Source organism: Mustelus asterias, chromosome 6 (genome assembly GCF_964213995.1).
Source record: "Mustelus asterias chromosome 6, sMusAst1.hap1.1, whole genome shotgun sequence".
Classification (NCBI taxonomy): domain Eukaryota; kingdom Metazoa; phylum Chordata; class Chondrichthyes; order Carcharhiniformes; family Triakidae; genus Mustelus; species Mustelus asterias.
The window spans coordinates 140,933,750-140,958,943 of record NC_135806.1 but is presented as its reverse complement, the minus strand read 5'-3'; the positions used below and the strand labels follow the sequence as shown (position 1 = coordinate 140,958,943).

The 25,194-nt window shown below is 48.5% G+C and overlaps 1 protein-coding gene across 3 annotated transcripts in view; it reads right to left on the bottom strand.

Annotated features, from left to right (window-relative positions):
- egflam (EGF-like, fibronectin type III and laminin G domains) overlaps positions 1-25,194 on the bottom strand; it is a 143,575-nt gene that overhangs the window by 19,989 nt on the left and 98,392 nt on the right. For 2 of the 3 annotated variants that reach the window (XM_078215208.1, XM_078215209.1), the window contains exons 16-21: positions 24,929-25,172; positions 20,099-20,210; positions 15,051-15,167; positions 13,502-13,682; positions 10,391-10,469; positions 5,397-5,540 (exon numbers count right to left, since the gene is read on the bottom strand). In XM_078215208.1, the coding sequence (XP_078071334.1) occupies positions 5,397-5,540; positions 10,391-10,469; positions 13,502-13,682; positions 15,051-15,167; positions 20,099-20,210; positions 24,929-25,172 (877 nt within the window). Of the gene's footprint in view, positions 1-5,396; positions 5,541-10,390; positions 10,470-12,903; positions 12,928-13,501; positions 13,683-15,050; positions 15,168-20,098; positions 20,211-24,928; positions 25,173-25,194 lie in introns of all 3 variants that reach the window. The other variant, XM_078215207.1, reaches the window with a different exon arrangement.

Sequence of the window (25,194 nt, the reverse complement as noted above, 5' to 3'; positions counted from 1 at the left end):
GATATAAACACCCGGGTAAATACAGGATCAATACAGAGTGATATAAACACCCGGGTAAAAACAGGATCAATACAGAGTGATATAAACACCCGGGTAAATACAGGATCAATACAGAGTGATATAAACACCCGGGTAAATACAGGATCAATACAGAGTGATATAAACACCCGGGTAAATACAGGATCAATACAGAGTGATATAAACACCCGGGTAAATACAGGATCAATACAGAGTGATATAAACACCCGGGTAAAAACAGGATCAATACAGAGTGATATAAACACCCGGGTAAATACAGGATCAATACAGAGTGATATAAACACCCGGGTAAATACAGGATCAATACAGAGTGATATAAACACCCGGGTAAAAACAGGATCAATACAGAGTGATATAAACACCCGGGTAAATACAGGAACAATACAGAGTGATATAAACACCCGGGTAAATACAGGATCAATACAGAGTGATATAAACACCCGGGTAAAAACAGGATCAATACAGAGTGATATAAACACCCGGGTAAATACAGGATCAATACAGAGTGATATAAACACCCGGGTAAAAACAGGATCAATACAGAGTGATATAAACACCCGGGTAAAAACAGGATCAATACAGAGTGATATAAACACCCGGGTAAATACAGGATCAATACAGAGTGATATAAACACCCGGGTAAAAACAGGATCAATACAGAGTGATATAAACACCCGGGTAAATACAGGATCAATACAGAGTGATATAAACACCCGGGTAAATACAGGATCAATACAGAGCGATATAAACACCCGGGTAAATACAGGATCAATACAGAGTGATATAAACACCCGGGTAAAAACAGGAACAATACAGAGCGATATAAACACCCGGGTAAATACAGGATCAATACAGAGTGATATAAACACCCGGGTAAAAACAGGATCAATACAGAGCGATATAAACACCCGGGTAAATACAGGATCAATACAGAGTGATATAAACACCCGGGTAAATACAGGATCAATACAGAGTGATATAAACACCCGGGTAAATACAGGAACAATACAGAGCGATATAAACACCCGGGTAAATACAGGATCAATACAGAGCGATATAAACACCCGGGTAAATACAGGATCAATACAGAGTGATATAAACACCCGGGTAAATACAGGAACAATACAGAGCGATATAAACACCTGGATAAATACAGGATCAATACAGAGCGATATAAACACCCAGGTAAATACAGGATCAATACAGAGTGATATAAACACCTGGATAAATACAGGATCAATACACAGCGATATAAACACCCGGGTAAATACAGGATCAATACAGAGTGATATAAACACCCGGGTAAAAACAGGATCAATACAGAGCGATATAAACACCTGGATAAATACAGGATCAATACAGAGTGATATAAACACCCGGGTAAATACAGGATCAATACAGAGTGATATAAACACCTGGATAAATACAGGATCAATACAGAGTGATATAAACACCCGGGTAAAAACAGGATCAATACAGAGCGATATAAACACCCGGGTAAAAACAGGATCAATACAGAGTGATATAAACACCCAGGTAAATACAGGATCAATACAGAGTGATATAAACACCCAGGTAAATACAGGATCAATACAGAGTGATATAAACACCCGGGTAAAAACAGGATCAATACAGAGTGATATAAACACCCGGGTAAAAACAGGATCAATACACAGCGATATAAACACCCGGGTAAATACAGGATCAATACAGAGTGATATAAACACCCGGGTAAATATAGGATCAATACAGAGTGATATAAACACCTGGATAAATACAGGATCAATACACAGCGATATAAACACCCGGGTAAAAACAGGATCAATACAGAGTGATATAAACACCCGGGTAAAAACAGGATCAATACAGAGCGATATAAACACCCGGGTAAATACAGGATCAATACAGAGTGATATAAACACCCGGGTAAATCCAGGATCAATACAGAGTGATATAAACACCCGGGTAAATACAGGATCAATACAGAGTGATATAAACACCCGGGTAAAAACAGGATCAATACAGAGCGATATAAACACCCGGGTAAATACAGGATCAATACAGAGTGATATAAACACCCAGGTAAATCCAGGATCAATACAGAGTGATATAAACACCCGGGTAAATACAGGATCAATCCAGAGTAATATAAACACCCGGGTAAATACAGGATCAATACAGAGCGATATAAACACCCGGGTAAAAACAGGATCAATACAGAGTGATATAAACACCCGGGTAAATACAGGATCAATCCAGAGTAATATAAACACCCGGGTAAATACAGGATCAATACAGAGTGATATAAACACCCGGGTAAATACAGGATCAATCCAGAGTAATATAAACACCCGGGTAAATACAGGATCAATACAGAGTGATATAGACACCCGGGTAAATACAGGATCAATACAGAGTAATATAAACACCCGGGTAAATACAGCAACAGCACAGAGTGATATAAACACCCGGGTAAATACAGGATCAATACAGAGTGATATAAACACCTGGGTAAATACAGCAACAGCACAGAGTGATATAAACACCCGGGTAAATACAGGATCAATACAGAGTGATATAAACACCCGGGTAAATACAGCAACAGCACAGAGTGATATAAACATCCGGGTAAATACAGGAACAATACAGAGCGATATAAACACCCGGGTAAATACAGGATCAATCCAGAGTGATATAAACACCCGGGTAAATACAGCAACAGCACAGAGTGATATAAACACCCGGGTAAATACAGGATCAATACAGAGTGATATAAACACCTGGGTAAATACAGGAACAATCCAGAGCGATATAAACACCCGGGTAAATACAGGATCAATACAGAGTGATATAAACACCCGGGTAAATACAGCAACAGCACAGAGTGATATAAACATCCGGGTAAATACAGGATCAATACAGAGTGATATAAACACCCGGGTAAATACAGGATCAACCCAGAGTGATATAAACACCCGGGTAAATACAGGATCAATGCAGAGTGATATAAACACCCGGGTAAATACAGGAACAATACAGAGCGATATAAACACCCGGGTAAATACAGGATCAATGCAGAGTGATGTAAACACCCGGGTAAATACAGGATCAATACAGAGCATTATAAACACCCGGGTAAATACAGGATCAATAAAGAGCATTATAAACACCCGGGTAAATACAGGATCAATACAGAGTGATATAAACACCTGGGTAATAATTGGTTCTCTGATTTCAATTGATCCATGTGTTTAGTAGGAGGCGGGGTCATTTCCCATTTGGACCTTGTGTGGTTTGCATCTCAGAGATGTTTTGAGAGCTGCCAGCAGCCTCCAGGCAGTAAGGGTTCAGAGAAGCCCCAGGAGCTATTAATAACTCATTACAGCTGAGTGACTGCAGTTCAGAGAAAGCCTAGGTATTGCCAGATTAGTGAAGCCAGTGGTCTGTGAATGAGTTGGAAGCGAGCTGGTAATTGGAGGCAGGACTGCAGTTTTGTTAATCCCGGAATGTAGAACAGATTGATTTGATTTGATTTATTATTGTCATATGTATTAACATACAATGAAAAGTAGTGTTTCCTGCGCGCTATACAGACAAAGCATACCGTTCTTAGAGAAGGAAAGGAGAGAGTACAGAATGTAGTGTTACAGTCATAGCGAGGGTGTAGAGAAAGACCAACTTAATGCAAGGTAAGTCCATTCAAAAGTCTGACAGCAGCAGGGAAGAAGCTGTTCTTGAGTCGGTTGGTACGTGACCTCAGATTTTTGTATCTTTTTCCCGATGGAAGAAGGTGGAAGACAGAATGTCCGGGGATGCGTGGGATCCTTAATTATGCTGACTGCTTTCCCAAGGCAGCGGGAAGTGTAGACAGAGTCAATGGATGGGAGGCTGGTTTGCGTGATGGATTGGGCTACATTCACGACCTTTTGTAGTTTCTTGTGGTCTTGAACTATCGGGAGGTGGGCAGTTGTCAAGACTGTTCAGGTCTGAGCTGCTTTTGGAGGGAATTTGGAGGCATGATCTGCAAAATACCTCTTGAATGTGACAATATCTTAATGAGATTTTGAGACTCGGTGATCTCTGATGCATTGAGAAATCCATGGAATGTGTCTTGGTCACATCTACTGTTCAGTGTACAGTGCGCTGTGTTTGGCCACAGTTAACCTGGGAGCTCATGTTTCCTGCATGTTAATTCAGGATGTTGTTCTGAAGTTGGAGATGTTTCATGTTTTATTCGGTTTGTTTTAAACCGTGGAATCGTGCAGTTTTATTCTGCTGGGATTTCAAACTTTCTCTCCTTCAAATAAAACGTCACCAATCATTCACCAAAACATAACAACATTCATGGCTGGGCCCCATACCAGACCTTAGCCCCGCACTGAGAACCAGACCTCAGGCCCCGGCCCCCAGCCGAGGCCCCGGCCCCGCGCCGAGGCCCAGGCCCTGGCCCCGAGGCCCAGGCCCCACGCCGAGGCCCAGGCCCCGGCCGCGCACCGAGGCCCAGGCCCCGGGCCAAGGCCCAGGCCCCTCGCCGAAGCCAAGGCCCCTCGCCGAAGCCCAGGCCCAAGCCCCGCGTCCAGGCCCCTCGCCGAGGCCCAGGCCCCGGCCCCAGGCCCAGGCCCCGTGCCCAGGCCCCGCGCTCAGGCCCCGGCCACACGCCCAGGCCCAGGCCCCGGCCACGCGCCCAGGCCCAGGCCCAGGCCCCGCGCTCAAGCCCCGGCCACGCGCCCAGGCCCAGGCCCCGGCCATGCGCCGAGGCCCAGGCCCCGGCCCCGCGCCTAGGCCCAGGCCCAGGCCCCGGCTCGAGGCCCAGGCCCAGGCCCCGGCTCAAGGCCCAGGCCCAGGCCCCGGCCCGAGGCCCAGGCCCCACATCGAGAGCCAGGCCCCATTTCCACATCGAGAGCCAGGCCCCAGCCCTGTACCGAGCCCAGGCTGCAGCCCCGTACCAAGAGCCAGGCTCCACCCCCGCGCCGAGGCCCCAGCCCCGCACCGAGGCCCAGGCCTCAGCCCCGCACCGAGGCCCAGGCCCCAGCCCCGCACCGAGGCCCAGGCCCCAGCCCCGCACCGAGGCCCAGGCCTCAGCCCCGCACCGAGGCCCAGGCCCCAGCCCCGCAACGAGGCCCAGGCCCCAGCCCCGCACCGAGGCCCAGGCCCCAGCCCCGCACCGAGGCCCAGGCCCCAGCCCCGCACCGAGGCCCAGGCCCCAGCCCCGCACCGAGGCCCAGGACCCAGCCCCGCACCGAGGCCCAGGACCCAGCCCCGCACCGAGTCCCAGGCCCCAGCCCCGCACTGAGGCCCAGGCCCCAGCCCCGCACCGAGAGACAGGCCGCAGGCCCACAGCAAGTTCGGACACTCACCTGAACACTAAGGCACCATCCTGGAGACCGAGTGAGATGAAGTCACTATTGAGCCTCATGGTGCTGTCACCTCTCCAGAGCAACAGCCCGTCATCCGCTGTCGTCTTGAACCTCATGAAGATGTTTGATCTGGTTCCTGAGATTCTGGTGGGCAGAACGAAAATAAGAAACGGATTTCAGTTCAGAAAAGACCTGGAGCCATTCGCCTCAAAGGTAACATCACCAATCAACTGAAACAAATGAAGTTCAGTCAAAGAAACACACAGGAAATGATGGGAAAAGTTCAAAGGCTTCAGCGAATTCCTGGAACGTGTCCCCTAAACCGATTTAACCTTCTGTCAATCGGAAACAGGGATTCACATCAATTATAGAATCCCTACAGTGCAGTAGGAGGCCATTCGGCCCATCGAGTCTGCACTGACCACAATCCCACCCAGGCCCTATCCCCGTAACCCCATACATTTACCCTCGTTAGTCCCCCTGACACTAAGGGGCAACTTAGCATGGCCAATCCACCTAACCTGCACATCTTTGGACTGGGTACCAGGTTAAACTCCAACAGGTTTATTTGGTAGACGAGCAGCGCTCCAAAAGCTCGTCTACCAAATAAACCTGTTGGACTTTAACCTGGTGTTGTGAGACTTCTTACTGTGTTCACCCCAGTCCAACGCCGGCATCTCCACATCTTTGGAGTGTGGGAGGCAACCGGAGCACCCGGAGGAAACCCACGCAGACACGGGGAGAACGTGCAGACTCCACACAGACAGTGACCCAAGCCGGGAATCAAACCCGGGTCCCTGGCGCTGTGAGGCAGCAGTGCTAACCACTGTGTCACCGTGCCCGGGTCCCTGGCGCTGTGAGGCAGCAGTGTTAACTACTGTGCCACCGTGCCCGGGTCCCTGGCGCTGTGAGGCAGCAGTGTTAACTACTGTGCCACCGTGCCCGGGTCCCTGGCGCTGTGAGGCAGCAGTGCTAACCACTGTGCCACCGTGCCAGATAAAGAAGAACGCTGGAACCCATGGAGCTGAAGGGAGAGTGACAGTGTGGATATGAAGGGACAGAAAGTTGAATAGTTCAGTCTGCCAGGTAGTATAAAGCCGCTTCCTCCCCACTCCTGATGTTGGTCCCCGCACTGCTCTGTCTGATACATTCGTGACCTGGGCTTGCAGATACAGGGAACTATTGTAAAGTTTGCAAATAACAAAAAATTCAGAAATGTGAAGAAAAATGAGACAGGGAGTAACAGCCCTCAGGAGGACGGAGACAGAGCAGTGGAATATGCAGACACAAGACTAGATGAAATTTAACACGGGGAAATGCGCAGTGATATATTACGGGAGGAAGTTTGAGCAGAGGCAATATAAACTCAATGATACAATGTTAATGCAGGAACAGGAAGCATTGGGGGGGTTGTATATACACAACCTCTGAAGGTGGGGGCCAATTGAGAAGGCTGTTAAAATAGCATCCAAGATCTTTGACTTTGAGCTTATGGTGCGACATGCTTCGGATAGTGTCAAGAACTGTCAGGAACAAAAAGTATTGATTGATAATGAGATGGTACTGTGCCTTTAAGAGATGTGTTTTGATCATGTTTCTCTGCAGGATGTTTCTAGCAGGCCCTGGAATTTTGTCGGCACCGTGTTGTCTATGACTGGTGTCATGTTTCAGTATTTTAATTGGTAAAGGTTAGGCTAATTCTTTTTGTTATATTCTAACTGTGTTCTCAAATAAACTTTGTTTGATAAAAGCTTCCTAGTGGGTCACTCGAATCATACCTGGAGTGAAACACCTTCTGTTCATCAATGCCAAAATCAAATGTAAAACTTAGGGTCTGGGCTAACTTCATAAAACTCAACAGAGTTCCTCGCCTTGGTCTTAACATTAACAAGAAACTCTATGCAAGCGGTTGCATCGACTTGTATACAGTTTCATCCTTTATATGTTGACTATATGGTTTCCCAATGCATTCTAACCAAGAAAGCACCTCACCCTCTGGGCTGATCACTTGCTTTTGGCTCCTCGAGCCAGGTGACAGCGGCCTGATGCTCTCTTAAAGAGACAGACACAAGAACCACGACATAGAGGCACCTTTAGACCCTCATAAAACACTGACTAGAGTAACAATCCCAGCTGATGTTCCTTTCTGGATACAGAGGTCCCAGCATGAAACCTTGGCTCAATGGATCCTATCATTTTTCCTGTTTAGAGATGTGAATGAATAGTCACAGGGCTGCCATTTAACTTTTAACAAAAGAATAAAACATTTAATAAACAAGAAAATATTAATAATAATGCACTACTCTCTCACCTCAGCTTTACCTTTACAGATTTGTAAGGATAGCACAAGTTCCAAAATCTATCTCAGTAGGTATACAGTCCATGTAAACAAATAGGTAAAATGTGGTCAGATACACCACACTCTGAAACCAATTGACAGATGCCACTCAATACAACTTCTGACAGACACAAAGTCATCTAGCTTCTCTGTCACCTCTCTATTCCCCATTATAAATTCTCCTGACCCTTCCTGCAATAGACCCACATTTGTCTTAACCAAACATTCGTTACAGTCCCATTTTTATGTTGTTTTTTTGCTGGTGTAAATTCATATTATTCACACTCATGGGGCAGCACGGTGGCACAGTGGTTAGCGGCGCCAGGGACCCGGGTTCAATTCCGGCCTCGGGTCACTGGCTGTGTGGAGTTTGCACATTCTCCCCGTGTCTGCGTGGGTTTCCTCCGGGTGCTTCAGTTTCCTCCCACACTCCAAAGATGTGCGGGTTAGGTGGATTGGCCATGCTAAATTGCCCCTTAGTGTCAGGGGGATTAGCTAGGGTAAATGTGTGGGGTTGCGGGAATAGGGCCTGGGTGGGATTGTGGTCGGTGCAGACTTGATGGGCCGAATGGCCTCCTCCTGCACTGTTGGGATTCTGTGAATCGATATTCTGTTCTCCCTCTCTATGTGTTTCTTGGTCCTCTGCTGTGTTCCAAAATCCTCCCGATCCTCAGGGTTTTCATTTTTCTGGTACTTTATTGGCCCTTACGTTTAATCAGTACAATCATTAACTTTCTATCTTAGCCACTGTTGACTGATTTCTCTTTCTAGATTTGTGTGCTGGAAAGAATACATAGTTGTTGTAAACTATGTAATAATTCATTGCCTGTGTAACCTCATTCCTTTTCATGTATCTTCTCAACCCACCTCAGCCAATTTGCCCTTCATAATTTTATAATTTCCTTTATTCAAATTTAACACCCTGCCTTCAGATCGAACAACTTCACTTTCAAACAGAATGTAAAATTCTTTCATGTTATGATCACTCATCCCTAAGGTTTGTTTATAACAAGAATATTAATTAGTCCCTTCTCGATACATACTGGCAGATGTAAAATAGCCCACTCTCAGGGGACCTCTGTACTGCCTACCTGCTTCTCTCAGTCACCCATTTCCTTTCTACCTGCGCAGCCTAATCTGCAGTGTGAACACCTCTTTAAACCTGCTGTACATATAGAACATAGAAAAGCTACAGCACAAACAGGCCCTTCGGCCCACAAGTTGCGCCGAACATGTCCCTACCTACTAGGCTTACCTATAACCCTCTATCTTACTAACTTCTACGAACTTATCCAAAAGTCTCTTAAAAGAGCCTATCGAATCCGCCTCCACCACCACGACCGGCAGCCGATTCCACGCACCCACCACCCTCTGAGTGAAAAACTTACCCCCAACATCTCCTCTGTACCTACTCCCCAGCACCCTAAACCTGTGACCTCTTGTGGCAACCATTACAGCCCTGGGTAAAAGCCTCTGAGAATCCACTCTATCAATACCTCTCTACATCTTATACACCTCTATCAGTTCTCAGCCTCATCGATGCACAAAGGTGACTTCAGCCTCCAGTCAATTAACAAAACCCGGAGCTCAAATTTCTGCAGCTCGTGACACTTCCTGTACATGTGTTCAGGTAATGACAGATGGTGTGTCCAATACTTCCCACATATTACAGGATGTACATTCCACTGGGCCAAGTGAACCCAGCATACCGTAACTTTAGTAAATAATTATTACAATTAGAATAAGTTAAATAACTTAACAGTTACTCATCAATCAACTTCCCCTGTACAGCAGTAAGGGTCAATTACTGGAGATAGAAAAAGAAGAAACAATTCCCTCACCAAACTCCCTCCCTCACCAAACAAGGGGGAGGCGATGGCCTAGTGGTATTATCGCTAGCCGATTAATCCAGAAACTCAGCTAATGTTCTGGGGGACCTGGGTTCGAATCCCACCACGGCAGATGGTGAAATTTGAATTCAATAAACAATATCTGGAATTAAGAATCTATTGATGACCATGAAACCATTGTCGATTGTCGGAAAAACCCATCTGGTTCACTAATGTCCCTTCGGGAAGGAAATCTGCCGTCCTTACCCGGTCTGGCCTACATGTGTCTCCAGAGCCACTGCAATGTGGTTGACTCTCAACTGCCCTCCAAGGGCAATTAGGGATGGGCAATAAATGCTGGCCAGCCAGCGACGCCCATGTCCCACGAATGAGTAAAAGAAAACTCCCTCCCTCAACAAACTCCCACTTTACCCTCTGTGCACTCAATGTAGCACCGAGGAAGGCCTGTTTTTATACTTTCTGTTAAACAACAAGTTAAGTTTCTGAAACCCAGTTTAAGTTAGCTGCCTAATTAGTAGCTCAGAGAGCCAGTTATAATTGAGCCAGGACGTGGATAAATTTTTTAATGAGCTAGCACAGGCACCATGGGTCGAATGGTCTCCTTCCGTGCAGCATGGTTCTAAGATTTAAACCCATCAATTAGATTCAGGCCTGCCACTCACTCCTGAATATTAAACCACCCCCTTGATTCTCCGGAATGGGGGCTGGGAGTCATAAAGCTCGTACTCAAAGATTAAAGTGCCATCCCCGGAGCCAAGGCAGGAATGTACCGTGAGGGGCCACAGATGTGGCGATGTGACACTTACCGCTTCAGGAAGTTTGGGTGGTCGTATGTGAGGTAACTGCGGCCAATGAACTGCGGGATTTCAATGGATTCTGTAATGGCTGAAATCACAGAGAAGTTCAGAGTGACTATCTGCAATTCGCACACAGCCCTACAGAGGGCAGCCAAGGCTCACATCAGGAACCTCAACCACAGACAGTGGAACCCTTATTGAAATGTCTCTCTGTGTCGCTGCTTTTAAAGTTTAAAAAAATTATTTGTTAGTGTCACAAGTAGACTTACATTAACACTGCAGTGAAGTTACTGTGAAAATCCCCTAGTCGCCACACTCCAGCACCTGTTCGGGTTAATGCGCCTAACCAGCATGTCTTTTGGACTGTGGGAGGAAACCGGAGCACCTGGAGAAAACCCATGCAGACACGGGGAGAACGTACAAACTCCACACAGACAGTGACCCAAGCCGGGAATCGAACACTGGGCAAGATAAAAGCCCCCCGCCACTCCCTCCCCTCTATCCTTCACCCCCCCCTCACCCTCTCTCCTCCCACTCTGCACAGACGCCTCTCCCCCAAACTCCCCCTCCCTCGCTCCCCCATCCTCACCCCCTCCAATCTGCAGGCTCAGAGGGTTAGTTAGATTGTGAGGAAGATTTCTGGCTCAAAGGTTTCTGGGCCGTGAGTTTGGGCTGTCGAGAGTTGATGTGATCGAGGTGTTAAGCATGTTTATAGCTGTTAATAGAGGGCAGATACAGGGGAAATTATTTCCTCCGAGGGAGGTCGGAACACGCTGAAAATGAGAGCCAGGCTGTTTAGGGGCAAAGTCAGGAAGCTACAGAGGGGAGTGGTGGAAATCAGGAATCCTTTCCCTCACAAAATAAACTGCGGATGCTGGGATTCCACTGAAAATCTCAAAACTGAGATTGGTCAGAGAAGGGAATTTAGAGTCACCCAACTAAGGTGGGTAAATTGAGTTAAAATACAGAGCAGCCACTGATTGATTTGATTTATTATCACATGTATTAGTATACAGTGAAAAGTATTGTCTGTTGCACTATACAGACAGATCAGGCTGGAGTTGTTGAAGGGCCCCCTCCTGTATTTTTGTTCCTGCCAGTCATATTGAGTCACGTTCCCAACTTCCCCTTGCCTCAGTAATGAAGGCTCAGTCACCCATAATGCTTAGCTGTTATGAAAGTGCTCTATTCTCAGCAGGGCGCTGAGCCCAGGCCTGCTGCAGCTCCCTCTAGGGGACACTTGCATTTGGTGCAGAAGGTGCCTGGGAGCAAGGAGAACAGTAAGAAGTCTCACAGAAACCAGGTTATAAAGTCCAACAGGTTTATTTGGCAGCACAAGCTTTCGGAGCGCTGCTTATTTGGCAACACTGCTCCGAAAGCTTGTGCTGCCAAATAAACCTGTTGGACTTTAACCTGGTGTTGTGAGACTTCTTACTGGGCCCACCCCAGTCCAACGCCGGCATCTCCACATCTCCGCAAGGAGAATTCCAGGGGACAATTCACAAAGCATCAAAAAATGTCAGAGTCTGTTGCCCTGACGGTTAAGAAAGCTGATGAATTCTTCGCTTTACAAATAGGGTCAGTCAACACAAAAACAAGGAAGGCAGACTAAACCAAGGCATCAGTTGGAGTGTTCTGTCCAATTCTGGGCACCGCTACCAGGGATGGTGTTGCAGGCAGGTACGATAGGGGCCTATGAGGGGCTTCCATAGAATCCCCACAGTGCAGAGGGAGGCCATTCAGCCCATCAAGTCTGCACTGGCCCCAATCCCACCCAGGTCCCACCCCCGCAACCACACACATTTACCCTGCTAATCCCCCTGACACTATGGCCAATCCACCTAACCTGCATATTTTTGGAGGAAACCGGAGCACCCGGAAGAAACCCACGCCAACACGGGGAAAATGTGCAAACTCCACACAGACAGTGACCCGAGGCCGGAATTGAACCCGGGTCCCTGGTGCTGTGAGGCAGCAGTACTAACCATTGTGCCACCCTGAATACAGGTCATGAATATGCAAGGAACAGAGGGATATGGCCCGGGGCAGGCAGAGGGATTAGTTTAATTTGGCGTCATGTTCAGCAGAACATTGCGGGCCGAAGGGCCTGTTCCTGTGCTGTCCTGTTCTATGTTCTGTGTTCTAAGCTGCGATTGTTCACCGGCCGGGATTTTCCAGTCCAGCTTGCTGCTCAGGTCTCCTGGTTCTGGCGGAGGTCACTGGACCTCGAGCTGGCCTGCCACATCCCCCACAGTGGGGGTGAGGAAATCCCGGCTATAACACTGTTTCTCTCCAATCCATTTCCAGTATCTACTGGCGGTTCAGAAGGACAGGAGCGAATTTCAGGGAGATGGGGGTCACACATTGGGGTATGTGGGCATCACGTCCCTGCTTTAAGGACACCAGCCGTGATGCTGCTGGGGCTTGAGGCTTGGTTTATTGACCGAAAGGGTTCCCATTGACAAACGCTCCCCTGAGCTCCCAGCTCTCAGGACACCAGGATGGATCCTGTAGTTACTTACTGTTCAGACAGTAATTTCCGCACTCTGCAGTCCGTACGATGCAAAAGGAAAACACAAGACAGATTGTTAGCGATTCGTAATTCATTTCACACAAGTTCAGCTTTGAGGGTGTGAGCAGGAACAAGGGCGATCAGATCTAGAATCAGCAAAGGGTTACAGCACAGGAGGCCATTCGGCCCTTTGTATCAGCACTGGTTCCCTGATAGAGCAATTCACTCAGTTCCCGTCTCCCACTTTCTCTCCATATCCCTTTGCCCCTTTAGCCACAAGGGCCACGTCCAGCTCCCTCTTGAACATATCTAACGAACTGGCCCCAACAGCTTTCTATGGTAGAGAATTCCACAGGCTCACAACCCTCTGAGTGATGAAGTTCTTCCTCATCTCAGTCCTGATTGTGACCCCTAGTGCTGGACTTCCCCAACATCAGGAACATTCTTCCCGCATCTAGCCTGTCCAGTCCCATCAGGAATTTATGTTTCTATGAGATCCCCTCTCATTCTTCTCAATTCCAGTGAGTACAAGCCCAGTCGATCCAGTCGAATGGCCTCCTCCTGTTCCCATCTACATCTCAGTAATATGTTCCCCGTGGTTTTCCTACCTCTCTGACAGCGCAGCCCATCAAAGCCCAGCGGACAGTCGCACTCGAAGGCATCGTGATGGGGAAGGCAGATCCCTCCATTAACACAGGGGGTGCTGACACATGGGTGGGCCGCATTCTCCAAGTTGACACTGGTGCTGAAGTCCTGTTGGAGGCGAATGGTCCGATCGTTCAGGATTATCTAGGAGAGGGGGAACGGGACACAGGTTTTCAGCACGGGAATGTCTGGAACCCAACACTGGAAAATGGGGTCTCTACCAGGGGACTGGAGGATGGTACCAAGACTTCGGAGAGGGAGAGATCTCCAGGTGTTGGAGGAGGGGGGGGGGGGGAGTGGCAGTGGTTGAAGGGGGCAGTCTTAGTGACGGCAGGATATGGACTCAGGGCAGGATTTTCCAGCCCCACTCACCCTGAGGTCGGAAAATCCTACCTGAGGTCAACTGACCTTTGCATGGTCCCCGTCATAGGATCATAGAAACCCTACAGTGCAGAGAGAGGCCACTCAGCCCATCGAGTCTACACTGACCACAATCCCACCCAGGCCCCATTCCCGTAATCCCACACATTTACCCCTGCTAATCTTACTAACCTACACATCCCGGGATACTAAGGGGAAATTTAGCATGGCCAATCCACCTAACCCACACATCTGTGGACCCACCCGCTACAATTCCTGTGGGCAGGATGGGAAAATTCCACCCGGAATGTCAGTTTGGTTCAGGGTGGCACGGTGACACAGTGGTTAGCACTGCTGCCTCACAGCGCCAGGGACCGGGGTTCGATTCCCGGCTTGGGTCACTGTCTGTGCGGAGTTTGCACGTTCTCCCCGTGTCTGCATGGGTTTCCTCCGGGTGTTAGAATCATAGAATCATAGAATCCCTACAGTGCAGAAGGAGGTCATTCGGCCCATCGAGTCTGCACCGACCACAATCCCACCCAGGCCCTATCTCCACATATTTTACCCGCTAATCCCTCTAACCTACGCATCTCAGGAGTCTAAGGGGCAATTTTTAACCTGGCCAATCAATCTAACCCGCACATCTTTGGACTGTGGGAGGAAACCGGAGCACCCGGAAGAAACCCACGCACACACGAGGAGAATGTGCAAACTCCACACAGACAGTGACCCGAGCCGGGAGCGGTGCTCCGGTTTCCTCCCACAGTCTGAAAGACGTGCTGGTTAGGGTGCATTGGCCGTGCTAAATTCTCCCTCAGTGTACCCAAACAGGCACCGGAGTGTGGCGACTCGGGGATTTTCACTGTAACTTCATTGCAGTGTTAATGTCAGCCTTATTTGTGACATTAATAAATAAACTTTAAAACTTTAATCACACACGCCCTCTCCAGGTGATGCAGTGTACAGAATTGCTGGGGTTTTATCAGCTTGGTAACTCAGCACTGGGTGTACATGGTGTGAGTTGGGATTTGGAAGCTGTGTATGTTTCAGGGTCAGAGCTGGACCTGGCCTTTACCTCCCGAATCCTCACAACAACCTCAGCGCGAATTAGCCGCAATCATTCGCCTTGTTTCTGACAGACTGGACTCTTACATTCTGAATGGTTCCTGTGAAAGGCTGCACCACCTCAGAGTTCTTCCTGATGTTGTCGTAGTCAGGGACGCCGCCAAAGAATATATCCGTGTTACACTTAATCTGTGTGAACCCTCCCTGTCAGGAAGAGAATGAGGCACAAATAACCACAGAATCACTCATAGAAACAGAGAAACTAGAAGCAGGAGGAGGCCATTCGGCCCTTCGAGCCTGCTCCGCCATTCACTTTGATCATCGAATTCAAAGAACAAAGAGAACAAAGAAAATTACAGCACAGGAACAGGCCCTTCGGCCCTCCAAGCCTGCACCGACCATGCTGCCCGACTGAACTAAAACCCCCTACCCTTCCGGGGACCATATCCCTCCATTCCCATCCTATTCATGTATTTGTCAAGACGCTCCTTAAAAGTCACGACCGTATCCGCTTCCACTACCTCCCCCAGCAATGAGTTCCAGGCACCCACCACCTTCTGTGTAAAAAACTTGCCTCGTACATGTCCTTTAAACCTTGCTCCTCGCATCTTAACCCTATGCCCCCCGAGTAATTGACTCTTCCACCCTGGGAAAAAGCTTCTGACTATCCACTCTGTCCATGCCTCTCAATCTTCTATCAGGTCGCCCCTCAACCTCCGTCGTTCCATTGAGAACAAACCAAGTTTCTCCAACCTCTCCTCATAGCTAATGCCCTCCATACCAGGCAACATCCTGGTAAATCTTTTCCGTACCCTCTCCAAATTCAATATCCATTCAATTCAATATCCTGATTCCCCCCTTTCCCTCCATATTCCTTCATCCCCTTTAGCCCCAAGAGTTATATCTAAATCCTCACTGAAATCAGACAACATTTTGGCTTCAACCACATTCTGTGGGAGTGAATTCCACACATTCACTACCCTTTGGGTGGAGAAATTTCTCCTCACCTCAGTTCTAAAAGGTTTATCCTTTATCCTCAAACTATAACCCCTAGTTCTGGACTCCCCCACCATTAGTAATGTAGTAATTATTACTTCCTCAGAAAAGGAGACCAAAACTGCACACAATACTCTAGGTGTGGCCTCACCAAGGCCCTGTATAATTGCAGCAACACATCCCTGCTCCTGTACTCAAAACCTCTCGCAATGAAGGACAACATGCCATTTGCCTTCGTTACCGCCTGCTGTACCTGCATGCTTACCTTCAGCGACTGGTGTATGAGGATCCCCAGGTCTCATTGCACATTCCCTTCTTTGAATTTATAGTTTATTCAGATAGTAATCTGTCTTCCTGTTTTTGATAACCTCACATTTATCCACATTATACTGCATCTGCCATGCAGATGCCCACACACTCAGCCTGTCCAAATCACGCTGAAGCATCTCTGCATCCTCCTCACAGCTCACCCTCCCACCCAACCTTGTGTCATCTGCAAATAGTTCCCTCATTTAAATCATTTATATATAACGTGAACAGTTGGGGTCCCAGCACTGATCCCAGCAGAGCCCCACTTGTCACTGCCTGCCATTTGGAAAAAAAACATTTATTCCTACTCTGTTTCCTGTCTGCCAACCAATTTTCTATCTATCTCAGTGTACTACCCCCAATCCCACACGCTTTAATTTTACACATTAATCTCTTATGTGGGACTTTGTCGAAAGTCTTCTGAAAGTCCTAATAAACCACATCCACTGGCTCTCCCTCATCAACTCTACTAGTTACACCCTCGAAGAATTCCAGTAGATTTGTCAAACATGATTTCCCTTCCAGAAAGCTATGTTGACTCTGTCTGATTCTGCCACTGTTTTCCAAGTGCTCTGCTATAAAATCTTTGACAATGGATTCTAGAATTTTCTCCACTACCGACATCAGGCTGACTGCTTTATAGTTCCCTGTTTTCTCTCTACCTCCCTTTTTGAATGGTGAGGTTACATTAGCGACACTCCAATCCATAGCAACTGTTCCAGAGTCTAAAGAATCTTGGAAGATGACCACCAATGGATCCACTATTTCTCGGGCCACTTCCTGATGTACTCTGGGATGTAGATTATCAGGCCCTAGGGATTTATCCACCTTCAATGCCATCAATTTTCCCCAACGCCATTTCTCTACTAATACTGATCTCCGTCAGTTCCTCCCTCTCACTAAACCCTGTGTCCCCCGACATTTCTGGGACGTTATCTGTGTGATTCAGTGGTGATGAATTCAATGTGTATTTTCTTGAGGAGCGAGGATGGGATGGACAGAGAGGGATTGTTGATGAGTTTGGAACAAGGGGCAGAATCTTAGAAATGAGAGTCAAACTGTTCAGGGGTGACGTCGAAAGCACTTTTCACACAGAGGGGTGTGGAACTCTGGAACTCTCTCCCTCCGAGACTGAGGGGGGTGGGGGGGGGGGGGGGGGGGGGGTCAGTTGGAGCTTTTCTGTGGCTCATTTCTGTTGGGTGGGGGATCCACGTATATGGAGAAAAGGTGGATTCATGGATCTGAGATGCTGATCAGACACAATCTAATCAAATGATGCTGCAGGTTCGAGGGGCTGAACGGCCTCCCATTGCCCAGATGACCCTTAAAACCCAAACACAGTGTCACCCCACCATTAATTGTCTACTCACTCCAAACTCAGTGATGTAGAGCAATATCCTTCACCCTGAATAAAACTGAATAGATATTGGGGGCTGGGTTAGCTCAGTTGGCTGGACGACTGGTTAGTGATGCAGAGCGGTGCCAACAGCACAGGTTCAATTCCCGTATCGGCTGAGGGTATTATTCATGAAGGCCCCACCTTCTCAACCTTGCCCCTCGCCTGAAGTCAAAGGGGAGAGCGGCCTCTGGTCACCTGGGTCATACAGTGACTTTACCTGACCTACATATAGACAGATAGATATCCAGCTGTGTAGATGGTCAAGCCACCATGTTGAGAAGCAATTAGGGTGCCCTCCTGCAGCCTTTCCAAGTCATCTCAACTGCACATTGAAGCTTGCTGGAGTGTTTTTCAATCACTCACAGGACGTGGCCTCACTGGCAAGGCCAGCACTGGGTTCAAACATTCATAAGATATAGGAGCAGAATGAGGCCATTCAGCCCATCAAGTCCGTTCCGCCATTCGACCATGGCTGATATGCTCCTCATCCCCATTTTCCTGCCTTCTCCCCATAACCCTTCAACCCATTACCAATTAAAAATCTGTCTAACTCCTCCTTAAATTTACTCACTGTCCCAGCACCCACCGCACTTTGGGATAGCGAATTCCACAGATTCACAACCCTTTGGAAGAAGTAGTTTCTCCTCAACTCTGTTGTAAATTTGCTGCCCCTTATCCTAAGACTATGACCTCTCGTCCTAGAATGTCCCACAAAAGGAAGCATCCGCTCCACGTCTACTTTATCTATACCTTATTATCATCTTGTATACCTCAATTTGATCTCCCCTCATTCTTCTCAATTCCAGAGAGTGTTGGCCTAATCGGATGGTGATGGCTAGCACGAGGGGACATAGCTTTAAATTGAGGGGTGAGAGATATAGGACAGATGTTAGAGGTAGGTTCTTTACTCAGAGAGTAGTAAGGGCGTGGAATACCCTGCCTGCAGCAGTAGTGGACTCGTCAACATTAAGAGCATTCAAATGGTTATTGGATAAACATATGGATGATATTGGAATAGTGTAGGTTAGAGGGGCTTTAGATTGGTACCACTGGTCGGCGCAACATCGAGGGCCGAAGGGCCTGTACTGCGCTGTAATGTTCTATGTTCTAAACTGTTCAATCTCTCTTCATATGACAAACCCCTCATCTCTGGAATCAATCGAGTGAACCTCCTCTGAACTGCCTCCAATGCCATTGCATCTTTCCTCAAATAAGGGGGCCAAAACTGCACAATACTCCAGGTGCGGGTCTTTCTTGCTGGTGGTCCTTGTGAAGATAACAGTTAACTGCCTCATTGTATTCAGCTGAGGGGCTCCAGTTAACCTGGAGTCACAAATCAGCCAGAAGGAGTAAAGGCAACAGATATCCTTCTCTCATCTGTTCATTAATACTATTTAAATCCCCAGGGCAAGGAACAAAAAAAGGTCGTGAATGTGGCCCAATCCATCACACAAACCAGCCTCCCATCCATTGACTCTGTCTACACTTCCCGCTGCCTCGGCAAAGCAGCCGGCGTAATTAAGGACCCCCCACACCCCGGACATTCTCTCTTCCACCTTCTTCCGTCGGGAAAAAGATATAAAAGTCTGAGGTCACGTACCAACCGACTCAAGAACAGCTTCTTCCCTGCTGCTGTCAGGCTTTTAAATGGATCTACCTCGCACTAAGTTGATCTTTCTCTACACCCTAGCTATGACTGTAACACTACATTCTGCACTCTCTCGTTTCCTTCTCTATGAATGGTATGTTTTGTCTGTATAGCGCACAAGAAACAATACTTTTCACTGTATGTTAATACATGTGACAATAATAAATCAAATCAAATCAAAGCTGCCATGGTGGGATTCAAACTCATGGGTCATTAGTCCAGTCATGTAGTCACAATGCCACCATCTCCCTGGAGTGTGGATAGACACCACCATTAAGTTCATTGCTGCCACATCTGAAACATAGAAACATAGAAACCCTACAGTGCAGAAGGAGGCCATTCGGCCCATCGAGTCTGCACCGACCACAATCCCACCCAGGCCCTACCCCCACATATTTTACCCGCTAATCCCTCTAACCTACGCATCCCAGGACTCTAAGGGACAATTTTTAACCTGGCCAATCAACCTAACCCGCACATCTTTGGACTGTGGGAGGAAACAGGAGCACCCGGAGGAAACCCACGCAGACACGAGGAGAATGTGCAAACTCCACACAGACAGTGACCCGAGCCGGGAATCGAACCCGGGACCCTGGAGCTGTGAAGCAGCAGTGCTAACCACTGTGCTACCGTGCCGCCCTTCACTAAACCTGCCCCAAACATTACTCGTTAACAAATTCTTACCCCCCCCAATCAGATTCCTCTGTGTTGCTCAATGGGATCCAGATAGAGGCTGTTTCAGAATCCCCCTCCCCCAGTTGAATAGCAGTGGTTGGAACTCACCTCGGCCATCCCCTCGATAGGCTGCTGGTCATCGACCTGTAGGATGCCGTTCTTGGCCGTGCGAGAAAGCTTCACCTCGTGCCATTGGTTCAACGCAATGGGATCCTCACTCCTGCTGGGCAAAACAGTCCAATCAGCTTTGGGAGGAGGGACCGGGGGAGTTCACACAATCATTATCAGACACACACCCCATGGTGCAATAGGCCAGGAAGGACACCAGGTACCGAGCAAAACAGCGGGGGGGTGAGACTGGATTCTGTGGAGAGAAAGTGGACTGCAGGATATCGGGGGAGGGTGGGATTGAGGGATATAGGGAGAGGGTGAGATTGAGGGATACGGGGAGAGGGTGGGATTGAGGGATACGGGGAGAGGGTGGGATTGAGGGATACGGGGAGAGGGTGAGATTGAGGGATACGGGGAGAGGATGGGATTGAGGGATATGGGGGTGGGTGGGATTGAGGGATATGGGGGGAGGGTGGGATTGCGGGATACGGGGAGAGGGTGGGATTGAGGGATACGGGGAGAGGGTGGGATTGAGGGATATGGAGAGGGGGTGGGATTGAGGATATGGTGAGAGGGTGGAATGAGGGATACGGGGAGAGGGTGGGATTGAGGGATACGGGGAGAGGGTGGGATTGAGGGATACGGGGAGAGGGTGGGATTGAGGGATATGGGGGTGGGTGGGATTGAGGGATATGGGGGGAGGGTGGGATTGCGGGATACGGGGAGAGGGTGGGGTTGAGGGATACGGGGAGAGGGTGGGATTGAGGGATATGGAGAGGGGGTGGGATTGAGGATATGGTGAGAGGGTGGAATGAGGGATACGGGGAGAGGATGGGATTGAGGGATACGGGGAGAGGGTGGGATTGAGGGATACGGGGAGAGGATGGGATTGAGGGATACGGGGAGAGGATGGGATTGAGGGATACGGGGAGAGGATGGGATTGAGGATATGGGGGGAGGTTGGGATTGAGGTATACGGGGAGAGGGTGGGATTGAGGAATATGGGGGAGGGTGGGATTGAGGGATACGGGGAGAGGGTGGGATTGAGGGATATGGAGGGAGAGTGGGATTGAAGGATACGGGGAGAGAGTGGGATTGAGGGGTACAGGGAGAGGATGGGATTGAGGATATGGGGAGAGGGTGGGATTGAGGGATATGGAGGGAGGGTGGGATTGAGGAACATGGGGGGAGGGTGGGCAGAGAGGATAAAAGGATATGGATTGAGCTTTTCATTTGGACAGTGTGCATCAGCAAGACTATTTGAGTATGGGAGGCATCATAATTGAGACCAGATTTCCCCTTCCCTCCTGTTGGAACCCTGGCCTTTCCCTGGCACTGATTATCAATAAATCCCAAAGGATCTTTCCCGCCTCATTGTGCTGCTGACTGGTCGCCCCATTGGGGTTAGTGAAGGCGGAAACAGTAGCTGGGATCTTGCTGCACGGTGCGTCGTATTGTCACATTGCCCGCTGAATTTATCAGTGACATTGGGGGAAGGTTAATCATGTTCTTGCTCACACTCTACTGCTCAGATCAATAGTCCAGTAACACTGAAGATCAGATGTCGCAGATTGATCAAGGACATGATATTAGACAGAAATTTAAAGCCATGCCCTTCAGCAAACCTGGTTAGTGTGGTCAGAGACGAAAAACAAACAACGGAGGAAACTACAGCACAGGAACAGGCCCTTCAGCCCAACAAGTCTGCACCGACACATGACGCCTTTCTAAACTAAAGATCTTTTGCCTCTACGCAGTCAGTATCCCTCTATTCCCTCCCTATTCATGTATCTGTCAAGATGCCTCTTAAATGTTGCTATTGTATCTGCTTCTACCGCCTCCTCTGACAGCGCATTCCAGACACTTACCGTCCTCTGTGTAAAAGACTTGCCTCTCACATCTCCTTTAAACTTTCCCCCTTTTACCTTAAACCTGTGTCCCCGAGTAATTGACATTTCTACCCTGGGGAAAAAGACCCCGACTATCCATTCTATCCGTGCCTCTCATCGTTTTGTAGACTTCTATCAGGTCACCCCTCAGCCTCCAACGTTCAAGTGAAAACAAACCGAGTTTGTCTAATTCTCCTCGTAGCTAATGCCCTCAGCATCCTGGCAAACCTTTTCTGTACCCTCTCCAAAGCCTCCACATCCTTCCGGTAGTGTGGCGACCAGAACTGAACACAATACGATAGCACAGTGGTTAGCGCTGCTGCCTCACAGCGCCAGGGGCCTGGGTTCGATTCCCGGCTTGGGTGACTGTCTGTGTGGAATTTGCATGTTCTCCCCGTGTCTGCGTGGGTTTCCTCCGGGTGCTCCGGTTTCCTCCCACAGTTCAAAAGATGTGCTGGTTAGGTGCATTGGCCGTGCTAAATTCTCCCTCAGTGTTACCCGAACAGGCGCCGGAGTGTGGCGACTGGGGGATTTTCACAGTAACTTCATTGCAGTGTTAATGTGAGCCTACTTGTGACACTAATAAATAAACTTTAAAATTTTAAAATACTCTGAATGTGTCCGAACCAAAGTTCCACACAGCTGCAATGTGACTTGCCAATTTTCAGACTGGAAGATGATGACAGTGATGTTTTCTCCAGTTATTCAGTCATGGGACACGGGCGTCACTGGCTGGCCAGCATTTATTGCCCATCCCTAGTTTCCCGAGGACAGTTAAGTGTCAACCACATTTCTGTGGCTCTGGAGTCATATGTAGGCCAGACCAGATAAGGACAGCAGATTCCCTTCCCAAAAGGACATCCATGAACCAGTTTTAGGTTTAAGTCTGAGATAGATATGTTTTTATTGAGCAGAGGTATGAAGGGAGGTGAGCCTAGGACAGGTACACGGAGTTAGGCCGCAGGTCAGTCATGATCTTATTGAATGGCGGAGCGGCTCGGGGGGGGCTGAATGATCTACGCCTGTTCCTATGTTCCTAGATGTTCCCTGGGGGGCAGTGCTGGGACCACTGCTATTGATAAATACCTTGGATCTCAGAATACGGAGCAAAATTTGCTGATGGTACCAAACTCAGGTGAGTGGTAAACAGGTAAAGCTGATACAAGTTGCCTGTAACAGGATAGAGATAGGCTGACAGAATGGACAACACGTAATGGCTGGAATGTAATACACAGAAATGTGAGGTGATGCATTTTGGAGAGACAGTATATACACAATGGCCCCATTCTAAAGAGTTTTCAGAGACAGAGAACCAGGGGCGGGGGTGGTCATCAATGAGGTCACATTGAGAGAGAGGTCAGCAAAGCATGTGGGATCCTGGGTTTCACACAGAGGGATTGAGTGCAAAAGCAGCGAGTTATACTGAACCTTTATAAAGCTCTGGTCAGGCCACAGCTAGAATACCGTGTCCAGTTCTGCTCACAGGGCGTGAGGATCTTTGAGACCGTGGGGAGAGAGATTTACCAGAATGGTTCTAGCGATGGGGGGGTTTCAGTTACCAGGTTAGATACGAACCCTTTCCTTACTGGGGTGTGTTAGTCAGTTTTTTTTAAAAAAACAAAGCAAGGTGGTACATTTAAGTAGCGACCCGGGATGCCCCAAAGTATTTTGGCAGTGTGGTCATCCTTCTCATGCAAGAAACACCGCAGCCATAATTTGCACACAGCAAGATCCCACAAATAGCAGTGTGATAACGACCAGATGAACTGTATTTTTATGAGGTTGATTGAGGGATACTGACCATAGAACCATAGAAAATTACAGCTCAGAAACAGGCCTTTTGGCCCTTCTTGTCTGTGCCGAACCATTTTATGCCTAGTCCCACTGACCTGCACTTGGACCATATCCCTCCACACCCCTCTCATCCATGAACCCGTCCAAGTTTTTCTTAAATGTTAAAAGCATTTACCACTTTATCCGGCAGCTCATTCCACGCTCCCACCACTCTCTGCGTGAAGAAGCCCCCCCTAATATTCCCTTTAAACTTTTCTCCTTTCACCCTTAACCCATGCCCTCTGGTTTTTTTCTCCCCTCGCCTCAACGGAAAAAGCCTGCTTGCATTCAGAGCATAGGGAGAACTCCCCTGACCCTCTTCGAATCGGTGCTATGCAATCTTTGCCATCCAGCTCAGGAGGCCTTGGCCGGACATCTCCTCCAGAGGACGGCACCTCCGGCAGTGCAGTGCTCCCTCAGTACTGCACTGGGAGTGCTAGCCTGGATTGTGCACTCACTTCTCTGGTATCGGGCCCTGAACCCTCCATCTTCTCTCTCTAACAGCACTGTGGGTGTACCTACACCACATAGACTGCAGCGGTTCAAGAAGGCAGCTCACCATCACCTTCTCAAGGGCAGTTACAGATGAGCAATAAATGCTGGCCTAGCCAGCGACACCCACATCCCATAACTGAATTAAAAAAAGGCTTCAGACCTGAAGCCATAGCTTTATTTTTAAGTTTATTATTTATTAATGTCACAAGTCAGCTTACATTAACCCTGCAATGAAGTTACTGTGAAAATCCCCTAGTCGCCACACTCCGGCGACTGTTCGGGTACACTGAGGGAGAATTTAGCATGGCCAATCAACCTAATCAGCATGTCTCACGGACTGTGGGAGGAAACCAGAGCACCCGGAGGAAACCCACGCAGACACGGGGAGAATGTGCCAACTCCACACAGACAGTGACCCAAGCCGGGAATCGAACCCGGGTCCCTGACGCTGTGAGGCAGCAGTGCTAATCACTGTGCCACCGTGTCACCCAGATGGTTAGCTTGACACATCTGAATAACATCTGCTCCTCTATGACTGGGTGGGAAAGGGGGGAGTGGGAGCAGGAGTGAGGGGGTTAGCCCGCTGCCCGTGTTAAAGTTGAACTCTGACCTGATGGCAGCGGTTCCTGAGCCACAGTCGAATCGGAATTCCACATGCCTGTCCACCAGGTTGAGGGAGATGAAATCCTTGCTGGATGTGTCGTAGCTGTAGAAGATGACCCCATTGGCAGCCTCAGGCCGGAAGCTAATCTGGAACTCCATGAAGGAGAGATAATAATGTGGTTCCATGGGCCAGGGCAGGCCAGCGTAGGACATCAGGGAAGCATTAAACTGTGGCACAACCAGCGTGAAAGCTAGAGAGAAAGAGACACAATC